The sequence below is a fragment of the Petaurus breviceps genome, unplaced genomic scaffold, assembly GCF_028583685.1.
Source record: "Petaurus breviceps papuanus isolate PSGF00001 unplaced genomic scaffold, PetGlider_PUasm1.0 186, whole genome shotgun sequence".
NCBI classification, from domain to species: Eukaryota; Metazoa; Chordata; class Mammalia; order Diprotodontia; family Petauridae; genus Petaurus; species Petaurus breviceps.
Genome location: NW_027185798.1, coordinates 45,410,359 through 45,422,182, shown reverse-complemented (window position 1 = coordinate 45,422,182; position 11,824 = coordinate 45,410,359). Strand labels below are relative to the sequence as shown.

Here is an 11,824-nt window from a genome sequence, read left to right as displayed (position 1 = left end):
CTTTCTTGTCTATGGCTCATGTATTTTGACTCCTTGGGGAAAGAAAATCTTTGAGATGGTAATATACTAGAGAGTGGCACCATCCTGAGGGCAGGGTTGTTTTCACTCTGGATTCCCTGCTAGGCACTTAAAAATACTCATTGATGGATCATTGATTGACTGAGCCAATTAATGATTGATAGGACCAATCTAGTCCCACTGGCTGATGAAACTAAACTAGTCCACCAAGTGGAACAAATAGCAGAGAAAAATGGACGTATATTTTCATCTGTAAAGTTCTCCCTATATGAGGTAAAGAGAACTAAGCAGAGCTAAAAAGGGAAGCATTCTGAAGACTTAATTTGGTACTTGGAGGAGACCTTGGGCCTTTAGAAGAAGGGAACTCACTGAGATTCAGTTGTTGAGCCCAAAGGAACGGAGTTGATTGAGTGGATTAGGTTTGGGAAAAGGGGTAGAGAGTAAAAGGGAAGGGGGAAAGGGGAAAACCTTTGTAAGTCAAGGAGTAGAGATTGTTTATTGCTGAGAAAGGCAAGGTGATCTCAGAAAGACAGGAATGGAGCTAGCAGAGAAGACTGGAGAAGAGAAGATTTAATGAGAGGATATGATCACAGCTGTTAACTTTCTGATGGGTTACCCCGCCCCCGCCCCCCCAGGAGAGGGATTAGACTTGTGTTCTTTGGTGCCAGAAGGCAGAGCTAAGAATAATGGTAGATTTGGGTTTTAAGCAAAGAATTTTTTTAAACAATTAGAAATATCACAAAATGGAATACAGGCTACCTCAGGAGATAGTGGGTTCCTGTCTTTGGAAGTTCTTGCTATGATCAAGGCACTGAGCCAAGTCCTGGAGATACAAAGAAAGGAAAAAACATGACCACCCATCAGGAATGTTGTAAAATCATGGAATGCTTGTTCAGGTTGAGGCAGGACTAGAGGGTCTTCAAGGTCTCTTCTGTGAGCCTGTGAGAAGGGTTCCCCTGTGCCATTGGATGTTAGGGCTAACTGACTGCATTTAAGCCTTCTTATGCCTGGCCTGTTCCTCTGCCTTCAGGGGGAAAGATTCCTAACTGTTTCAGAGAATTGTAAATTTGATCACCGGGCTTCCTTCCTACTCCCATTGCATCTCTCTTCTCCAATGAGATTAGGGCAGACATCCAGGGGCAGTGGTGACCAGTAGAGCAGGTAGTGAGGTCCCTGCTTCTCTTTGCCCTCTTCTTTTTATTGCCCATTTGGATATTAGGGCTACTGTCTAAAAAGCCAGGAAAAGGGCATACCCAGCATCCTCTGAAGAGATTCTCTTTCCTTCTTCAGGTCTGGCCCTCCTGCTGCAGCTGCAGCTGGGTAAGTGTGTTTGCTCCCAGGCTGGGAAGGTGGGTGAAACTGGGAAGGGAGATAATCAACTCATGTTATTCCCATTATTCCTCTTCTGAAACTCCAGGCTCAGCTGTCAACATTGTCTGCTACTTCACCAACTGGAGCCAGTACCGTCCCGGGATTGCCCGTTACATGCCTGAGAATGTGGACCCCTGCCTTTGCACCCACATCATCTATGCCTTTGCCGGCATGGCCAACAACCAGATCAAGACCATTGAGTGGAATGATGAGGCCCTTTATGCTGGCATCAACGATCTCAAGACCTAGTAAGTCCTAGGCAGGAAGTCCTGACTAAGGAAATAGAAGGTTCCCAAAGAGAGCTAGATGCTAGGTTCTATCTACAACCACACCAGGATTCTGTCTCACAGAGGCTTCTAAATGGCACAGTAAGTAGAGTGCTAGGCATGGAGTCAAGAAAATCTGAATTCTAGCTATGGGAACCAAAGCAAATCACTTAACCTTTCTGTCTGACTCAGTTTCCTCATTTGTAAAAATCTGGAGAATGACATGGCAAACCACTCCAGTACTTTTGCCAAGAAAACCCCAAATTGGGTCATGAAGAGTCTGACACAAGTGAAACAAGATCTTATAACAGGCTACTCTGTATTTATTCCCCATATTTGTTCTCCATATAATTCTATATGTACTTCTTGTCTTCCTTGTCAGAATAGGAACTCCTGCAGGCAGGGATTGCTTTCTTTTTCATATTGGTATCCCCAGCACCTAGCACAGCGCCTGGCAAGTAACTTAATGCTCATTGATTGGTTGACTGAATAGCCTTGAGAGGAAGATAATGAAACAGTCTCAGAAATACTGGGCAGCTTTCTCAAGGCCATTCAGCTAAGAAATATCTGAGGCTGGATACAAACTCAGCTCTGGACCAGTATTCATTCTACTCCACCAAGCTCCTAGACAGAAGAAGGGTTGGTGACTTCCAATGGATGAGGGGAAGGGGTGGAACTCTAGGATGTACCATGAAGTTGTTTGCCCAAACATATGGAGGGATTACTGTTTTACCTATGGAATGGTTGGTTTTCTTTGTCTGTGGTGTATCTATTAACCAGGTAACTTTTTATCAACAGCAACACTGAGCTGAAAACCCTGCTGTCTGTCGGAGGTTGGAATTTTGGAACTCAGGGGTAAAGCATTAATAATTCTGGTATCAGTAGCTAAATCAGAACTACCTCCCCTCCCCCACCCTTTCCAACCCAAATTCAGAGAAAATATCTGAGTCTTTCCAGACCAAGTGCCTTCATGGTACTGCTGCCTGAGCTGTTATTGGTCAAGCTGTTAGATATTTCTTATCAGCACCTTGTCAGGGATCTGGGGTAAGGTTAGACAATATCCTTAGAACATACTGGACAAGTCTCCAGGATACTTGACCACTAGGTCTCAACTCTAGAGGCTTTGACCCTTTGAAAGTAAATGGATATCAGTTCACAAGGAAATGGGTTCCCTTTCAGCTTCCAGAAGTGCTTAAGCCTGATGTTAGTTTTGGTTTGGTTTGTTTTTTGCTGGTTCTAGATTCTCTGATATGGTTGCTACTGCTGCAAACCGCCAGACCTTCATCCAGTCAGCCATCCAATTTCTGAGGAAGTACAACTTCGATGGGCTGGACATTGACTGGGAGTACCCTGGTAATCGGGGCAGTCCAGCGGACACACAGCAACTCTTTACTGTCCTATTGAAGGTAAACTCCCTAGTGTCCAAGGGAATAGGAGGACCCCAGCTCTCCTGGAAGTGGGTGGGAATTGATGCTTTTTCTGATCTAGCATAGAATTCTGAGGGAGAGAGCCCAGAGGAACCCAAGGGGGAGGGTGGGCAGGGATTGATATATGAGGGAATAATTCTTAGGGGAGATATTAGCACGGAGAAGAAGCAACTGTATGAAGTAGTGATGTTGGTGGTGGTAACCAAATGGGAGAAGGAAAGGGATGAATGAAAGGAGGAGAACGAAAGATGGGTCACATAGGATCACAAGACTTAGACTTAGGAAATGTAGAAATCATCCAGGTCTACTCTACTCATTTTACAGATGAAGTAACTCATGTCTACAGAGGTTATGTGATTTTCCCAGGATCTCTCAGTTAGTAAACAGCACAACTGGGGTGCAAATGCAGGTCTCCCAACACCAGGACTAAGGGTCTTCCCACTATCCTACACCAACAGAAACCAATCCTGATATTCCAAAGCCTTATCTATCACAAAGGTCCATGGACACTTTCCCACACAACCACATACATATATTTGATTACCCATACACTTATTGTTCTTAGCTCCTTGCTACTAGGAGTTAGTGAGAACATTTCAGGCCCTCACCTTGGGGCCATTAAAAGGATATAGAGGGGGCGGCCAGGTGGCTCAGCGAGTAAGAGCACCGGCTCCAGTGTCTGGATGACCTGGGGATCAAATCCAGGCTCAGATACTCAGCACCACACCCAGAAATAACTGGCCATGTAACCTTGAGCAAGTTACTTAAACCCGATTGCTTAAAAAAAAAGGATATTGAACAACAGTTTTAGATGTCATCTCAATAACAGACTCATCCCTGCACCCAAGTTAGTTATTCTATATAATATCCAAACGGGGTCTTCACAAAGTCTTCATGAACAAAAGCTCTTTTCGGGTTGTGAAAGGGTGTTCTCTTATCAGCTAAGTGGTCTCCTTTGCTTTGTATTGGGGCCTTTATCCCTCAGAGGCTTTTCCACCCTGGCCAGCCATCACTCCTTGACCTATTTGCCCAGTATCCAAAAGCCTAGATGTGTATGGCCTTTATGGAATGTCCCCATGGGTTGAGCTCCCCAGTCATAATTCTCCTTTCCATTAGCTATTTATGTCTCCCAGGAACTTTCCACATCTACTTTCATGCTCTCCCAAACATTAATCTACATGTACTCTGAGGCCATTCTTGATTGATCTAATAGCATGCAATCAAGTTTTAACTGAGTCAAGTTTTCAAAGGCTATGCCAGTGAAGAACAAATTCTTACAGGTCCTACCACATCAGAGGGACTTTGGATACCCAGTTCTTGTCTTTGTGGAGCTTAAAATCACGCAGAGGAAGAATATTAAAGCTTCAAAGGATCTCAGAGATCATCTAGGGTATAGTGAGAAAAAAAGCCCTCAAAAAGTTGTGACTTGTCTAATGTCATATCATTACCAGAACTTGAACTCAGATCTTCTAACTATAAGTCTGGAGGTCCTTGTTCTACTCCAGGCTTCCTTTCTGTTCTCTATTCCTCTTCCCCTCCTCCAATTTCAGAACCATGATAATAATCAAATATTACAAGAGTGTACATAATTATAGGGAAAATGGAATGACTCTGAGTTCTGTCACTCACACACACACACACACACATACACACACACACACCAACTTTACAACACAAGGCCTGTGTCCTCTGTATTCCAGGAAATGTATGAGGCTTTTGAACAAGAGGCTACTCAGAGTAACAAGCCACGACTCCTGATTTCTGCTGCTGTGTCTGCTGGCAAAAGCACCATTGAGACAGCCTACCAGATCCCCGAGATGTCCAAGTAAGTGTCTCTCAACCCCATGGGAGACCTCATGGCAGGGTTCAACTGAGTCCCAGAGGGACTAGAGCTGCTCCTGTAGGCCCACCAAGGGGAAAGCAAGGCAGAGGGAGACTGCCAATCTGGGAAAGGCTTCCTTTGGGGAAGCTAATTTGAGAGTTAAGACTTTGATCTTATCTCTAGAGATATTTGAAAGATTGTCTGGAACAAAATAGGCTGCCCCATGTCACCTACTATGCTAAATTTTCCCCATGTCCTGAGCATAGAAATTATTTACTTCTTTTCCTGCTTAAGTAAGCAACCTGCAAAACTTTAATCCCTATATGGAATTATGGGAGACACCAAGTTCTGAGTACCTGGTACTCTCTGGTGGAAAGTGGATTCCATATGAAAAAAAAAAAAGACTAATTCCTACCCTTAAGTTCTTTACAGTTTTTCTTTATTTTAATAAAGTTTTATTTATATATTTTTTCCTAACATCAGTAAATTCCCCATATTATGCTTCCTCCTCCCCACTCCCAGGGAGCTAGCTCATATGTGTTCAATTGTTTTCAGTTGCCACTTTTTGTGACCCTATTTGGGGTTTTCTTGACAAAGATACTGGAGTGGTTTGCCACTTCCTTCTACAGCTCATTTGCCCCTCATAGTTTGAGGAAACTGAGGCAAACAAGGTTAGGTGACTTGTCCAGGGTCACACAACTAATAAGTGTCTGTGGTTGAATTTGGACTCTTGTGGAGTCCAGGGCTGGCACTCTATCCACTGCACCACCTAGCTGCCCTATCTCATAAAACAAATAGTATTTTTAAAGAGGGGGAAGGAAAACAAGAGGGAAAAATCAGCAAAACTGATCCATCTATCGAAAAATCTATTGAAAATCCATGCAATGTACCTTGGATCCCCTTTGCAAAGAGGTGGAGTAGGGATATCTTTTCCCATCTCTTCCTTAGAGCTAAGCTCCAAAGCTCTTCATTTTGCAACATTCATTTTTTGATGGTTTTGTATAGTCGTTCTTTCCATCTCCCTTGTTGTAGTCATTACATATCCTTTTTAGAAGCCAACGTACAAATACGAGGAATAAACTTAAGGAAAATGACAAAGCAACCCAGAGAATAGGGATCAAGGATGGTGGAGAGGACCTCAGACAAGTGGTATAGAGGGGGAAAGACCTCACGGTGGTCAAGGGCTAGGGAATAGAGACCGTAAGGGGAGGGAAGTACAGTGCACAGAACGGGAGCCTGATTTTCTTTGCGTTGCTTCTCTCCTTTCTTCCTCTCCCTAAGGTACATGGATCTTATCAACGTCATGACTTACGATCTGAGGGGCTCCTGGGAGGGCTTCACTGGAGAGGACAGCCCTCTGTTTGCTGGACCCAATGACCATGGTGACTACATCTACTTTAATGTGGTAAGGAAAGCTCTGTCATGAGGGCTCAGACATGATAGCCTCTGTGAGCCTTCAGACAGGCACAGCAGAGGAGAGAAGAGAAGAGAATACAGCCAGGAGACCCAGCTCTCCAGGAGGCTGAAGAAAGCTGTAGGGCATAGGTCTCATCTCACAGATGTAGAGCTGGGAGCAAACAGAGCCTTCATTTTAAAGAGGAGACTGCAGTCCAGAGGCTTGAAATCATTTGCTCAAGATCTCAAGTGTAATAAGTAGCAAAGTTCCTTGTAATCTAGTGTCCTTCAACCACACCATCTCCTTTCCTCCCACATTTCCTGTTTTCTTGCCCCTGCCTTCAAATCCAAGATTAACTGCACTAAACTCTCCACTCTGTGCTTAAAAGGGGGAACAGTGGAGTGAATATCTATAATGAAATAATATATAATAAAATCATCATAATAATAACAGATAATCCAAAAATTCCTTCTATTTCTTTCAGAACTGCATGATCTGACTTCCTGCCCCCCTCACCACTATCCCAAAGAAGGGAAACGTTTTAAACTTCTGTCTGAGATCAGTCATAAATGTGCTGACTGGACATGGAAGCCAGTTTAGAATTTATAAATTTGATAACAATCTGAAAAGGGATAACCTCCATACAGATAATGGAGGTTATCCATTCATATAATCTATATGACACCAAAAGAGAAAAGAAATGGGTTCATTTGGGGTCTCTGTTGTATTTTAGTTGTCAACATTAGAGGAAGAACAAAGAATCGGGGACATTTATTTTCCAGAGTCATCCTCCTAATAAGTCTCTCTGTTAAGTACCTCATATGTATGTCGGCTGTGCTAGAGGCTAGAGATAGGAAGGATAGGCCTCTTGCCCTCAGGAAGCTTCCAGTCTACAATATGAGATCCTCCACTAGACTGTGAACTTCTCAAGGGCAGGGGCTATCTTTTGCCTTTCTTTGTCTCCCTAGCGCTGGTACATAGTAGGCACTTAACAGGTGCCTCTTGACTGACTAGTATGAAATTGGATGGCCAGTGCAGTGGTCCTCTTTACTTAGGAAGCCTGGCCCCTGTTCCCAAGAGAAGCTTCTTGATTCCCTCTTTCCTTTTCTGCCAGGCTATCTTGTATCTGTGGGCTGGCAAGGACCTGCACCCAGAAATAACAGTATTAGTATGGAGAAATACAGACTGGACAGATTACCCCCACAAGCTACAGGGCACATGGCTATCCCAGCTTAGTGGCTTTCTAACTGCTTCCCCTCTTTTGTCCCTAAGGACTATGCCATGAACTATTGGAAGAACAATGGGGCCCCTGCCGAGAAGCTGATGGTTGGGTTTGGTGCCTATGCCCGCACCTTCACCCTCACCAACCCCTCCAACCACGGCCTCGATGCTCCCACCTCTGGCCCTGGTACTGCCGGACCCTACACCCAGGAGGCTGGAACCCTTGCCTACTTTGAGGTAAGGTCCAGAGGGGGCTCAGTGGACCCATAGGAATCTCTACAACATCTGCTTAGCTGGGAAAACAGTGTGAGAAGCTCCACTCTGTCCCCTAGAGTGCCAAATGCTGCTTTGGGTGGATGTGGGCACATGGGCACAGAGAGGGGTGGGAATGGGACTGCTCAATTCAATTAGACAATTTTAGTAAGTACCGAATTCGTTAGCCACCAAAGACATGTGTACAAGGCACTGATAAGAATGCAAAGACAAGAAGACTGAAAGAATCCCTGCCCTCAAAGGGCTTACAGACTCCTGAGGACACAACAATCCCTATATTGATAGCAGTGCCTTCCATTTTCACTCTCCCAAGCACTGTGATAACTATGCTCCCATGTTAGATCCTTTTATCCTTTCATGAGCACAAGGCAAATTGTATTATTTACATAAAGGGACTGAGGCTCAATGAGGTTAAGTGATTTGCCTAAGGTCACACAATTCATTAAAGGCATAATCAGAACTAGACCCCAGATTTGCAGGCTTGAGTTCAGTGGGCTTTTTAGAAGCTACAGGTCATTCAGTTTGAAAGCAAAGGAGGGGAATTTAGTTGAGATTAAATTTAGTTCAGCTACCCTTCATTCTGACTGCCACTGTGGGAAGTTGGAGGGCAGTATATTCTCTCAGGAGAGGAAAATGGTAGCCAGCTTTGATGGAAGAAATGGCCAGAGCAGAAGAATATTGTGGAACATAGAATGTGTTGTTCCAAGAAACTACAGCTGGAAGGGAACTAAGAAGTTTTCACGTCCAGTCCTAGCATTTCACAGACAAGGAAACTGAGGCCTAGAGAGAAATGACTTGCTCAGGGTTACCCAGCTACGAAGCAGCAGTGTCTAGCACCTGGTTCTCCTGACTTCTGGCTTTTGTTATTTCCTGTTCTAGGTCTGTGGCTTCCTAAAAGGTGCCACCAAAGTGTGGAATGCCCCTCAAAAGGTTCCCTATGCCTACAAAGGAAACCAATGGATTGGTTATGACAATCCCAAGAGTTTCACTATCAAGGTGGGTCCTGCTTCTTTCCCCTGTATAGTTTCCAGTAATCATTAGTGGCTTTCTACCATCCCTCTGTCTGTGCTACATTCTTCTATCCCTCTCTCAAGTGTTTCAAGTCATTTTTTTCTCTCTCTCTTCTTTCCTTAGTGATTCACTAATATTGGCTAGCTTTGATGGCATCCTCAGGACCAAAGGAATGGAGTTCTGAGTGGCCTGGGGGTGGTTCAATGATTCATAAAGTGATTGGATATCTCCATGCATCTTCTGTTGTCCCAAAGGCCTTCTCTGTCATGTAGTCCTAATTCAGGGGTTCTTAACATTTTTGTGTCATGGACTCCTTTGATTGGAATTTGGTGAAGAATCTGAAACCCTTTGCAGAATCATTTTAAATGCAGAAAATAAAAAAAAACATAGGATGACAAAATAAATAAATTCTATTAAAGTAAGGATGTCATTTTTCTCATCTAAGTTCATGTGTGGACCTCCTGAAATCCATACCCGGATGCCTTATAGGTCTGTGGATTCCAGATTAAGAATCCCTTCTCTGGGTCAAATTCTTTCCGCCTGCCCCCAGATAAAAATAAAGACAGAAAGCCCTATAGGGTCCCAATACCAAACTCCATTGTTTTTATCCTCCTTCTGAGTGGATGTCAGCACTGCCCAGTAACCTTGTTGTACATTTCCCAAGGTCCCTAAGGAGGGACTCAGCTCCATTTTCTAATCTTTGGTTTGCACCCTTCTCACTCTCACTCTCTACTTTCACCCAGCGGTGGACACACTATCTCTCTCATAGCACAATGTCACCAGGAATCCCAGGGTTTACATGGGGATTCAGAAAGTGTTCTCAGCTGGTGGGACATCAGATCAAGTTAAGAGAGAAATTACTGCTTTGCATCCAGGTCCTTTTCCTCCTTGGCAAGACTTTGTTATTTAAAAATCCCTATTAATTCATTTAAAGTTGGACAGCTCCTTACGAATTTTCCTCACTTGTCTGAGCACCATCTCCTTCCCTGTATTGAGCATGGGAGTGGAGGAAGGTATATTCTCTACTTCATAGGATCATAAGTTTAGATCTAGATGGTACCGTAAAGGTCACTGAGTCAAACCCTTCATTTTACAAGCAAGGAAACTGAAGCTGAGAGAAGTTATGTTACTTTCCTAGGATCACGTAACTAGTAAGTGTTTGGGGCAGGATTTGAATTCAGGACTTCCTGACTCTAAATTCAATATTCTATCAAATATGGCACCTCACTGACTTAGACTCTACCTTTCTCTTTCAGCTTCACTTTCTTTTCTCAGCCCCCAGTTCACACCTCTTAAGATAGTAACCCTGAAGTCTCAGGGCTTTGGCTATCTGGAAGCCCCAGCGACCATGACCTCTACATGTCTTTCTCCATTCCCCCAATAGGCAGACTGGTTGCTGAAGAACAATTTTGGAGGAGCCATGGTCTGGGCCATTGACTTGGATGATTTCACTGGCACTTTCTGTGGACAAGGCAAATACCCACTCATGAATGCCATCAAATCTGCCTTGGGTGTCTCCACTCCCAGTAAGTAGTGATCCCACTCCATCTCCACCATCCAGGGAGTCCCAAAGAAGAAAGGTTGCTGAGGAAGAGCATCAATCTGGAATTCTTCCCACATGGATTCTATTTTAAAGACTTTTAGACCTATTTTTCTACTTGCCCTAGCATGTCTAAGTTGGCAAGGGAGACCAAGGAAGTCTTATAAGATCATAACTTGTTGGGTGAATGTCCCTTGTGAAAATGTTCTCCTCTAGCAGAGGGGTATAAATGGGTTTCAATAAAATGGGCCAACCAGCTATAGGATTTGAGGGAAGGGAAGACTCATTCCCTTTACACTTTAATTCCTTTGAAGCCTGCCACTGGCCACTGGAATAGATGAAGAGACAGGAAAAATCACACAGAGAATGGATAAGGCTAAAACAAAGAGAAGTTGGGATGGGGGGAGGATGGGTCTTCTAGATCAGTTTCCAGAATATTCAGGAAGAAAGAGAATAGAATTAAACTGGTTCGAATTCATATCCAAGCTAAGTAAGATGACAGTGATAATTGCCAGAAAGCTATGGGAGAAAACTGGGTCTTGGAGGATATTGTCTATAATGCAGGGCATTGATTCCATTGGCCAGCTCCCTGAGTGTAGGCTAAGCTACAAGGTAGCCTTTGGGAGGGTTTGCTGATTCCTGGTCAGGAACCCAAAGGTGAATTGAGGTGTATTGATACTTCACCTGCTCTCCTTAGGAAGCTAGGAGTCACCACAATGCACACAGCTTTGGAGTCAGGAAGACCTGAGTTCAAACCCAGTCTTAGACACGTACTAGCTGGGTGACCCTTGACTGCAAAATGGGGATGATCACAGCACCTGTCTGACAGGGGTGTCATGAGAATTAGATGAGATCGTGTTTGTTAAGCACTTGGGTTCTTAGTAGACCCTGGATTAATGCTTATTCCCTCAGGTTGCCGAGTGCCAACGTCTACCTTGGGCACTAGTGTTGCCCCCATCGTCACAGCGGCCCCTGGTGGTGGCAGTTCAGGAGGCAGCGGGTTCTGTGCTGGCAAGTCCAATGGCCTCTATGCAAACCCCAAGAACAAGAATGCCTTCTACAACTGTGTCAATGGGGTGACCTACGAGGAGGCTTGCCAGACTGGCCTAGTCTTTGATACCAGCTGCTCATGTTGCAACTGGTCATGAACTTTCATGAAGGAATGATCATTAAAGATACTCTTTGCAACTGAATCCTGCTTTGTCTTTCTGAATTAGGTACCTGGGCATTAGTGATTTGCAATGTTCAGGAGATTGTTGTGGGCACTGAGTGGATCATAGAGCTGTAACTAGCATGGGTCAAATACAGCCATGTCCTCAGACACTGACATGTAGAAGGGGGAGCAGAGGGATGGACTTTCTAGGGATGGGATTATTATCCCCACCCCTCACCTTTCAGTCTTTCTCTCTGGGTTGCCATGTCTTTCCTTCTAACCCTTACAGAGGTGAGGGTCTAATTTCCCTTTACCTCAACTCAAAT

At 44.2% G+C, this 11,824-nt stretch overlaps 1 protein-coding gene across 1 annotated transcript; it reads left to right on the top strand.

Moving 5' to 3' along the window:
- Nucleotides 1–2,905: 2,905 nt before the first annotated feature.
- LOC138162870 (acidic mammalian chitinase-like) lies at nucleotides 2,906–11,493 on the top strand. Its single transcript, XM_069090382.1, has 7 exons — nucleotides 2,906–3,061; nucleotides 4,783–4,907; nucleotides 6,186–6,309; nucleotides 7,573–7,758; nucleotides 8,674–8,790; nucleotides 10,190–10,331; nucleotides 11,258–11,493. Exons 1-7 carry the CDS (start codon nucleotides 2,906–2,908, stop codon nucleotides 11,491–11,493), a joined length of 1,086 nt encoding a protein of 361 aa, XP_068946483.1.
- The last annotated feature ends 331 nt before the right edge of the window (nucleotides 11,494–11,824 follow it).

Excerpts from the sequence above, each read along its gene's own strand:
- LOC138162870 (XM_069090382.1), top strand. The coding sequence starts at position 2,906 with ATGGTTGCTACTGCTGCAAACCGCCAGACCTTCATCCAGTCAGCCATC. Across the intron at positions 6,310-7,572 it reads ACTACATCTACTTTAATGTG|GACTATGCCATGAACTATTG; the intron begins GTAAGGAAAGCT and ends TTTGTCCCTAAG. Across the intron at positions 7,759-8,673 it reads GAACCCTTGCCTACTTTGAG|GTCTGTGGCTTCCTAAAAGG; the intron begins GTAAGGTCCAGA and ends TTCCTGTTCTAG.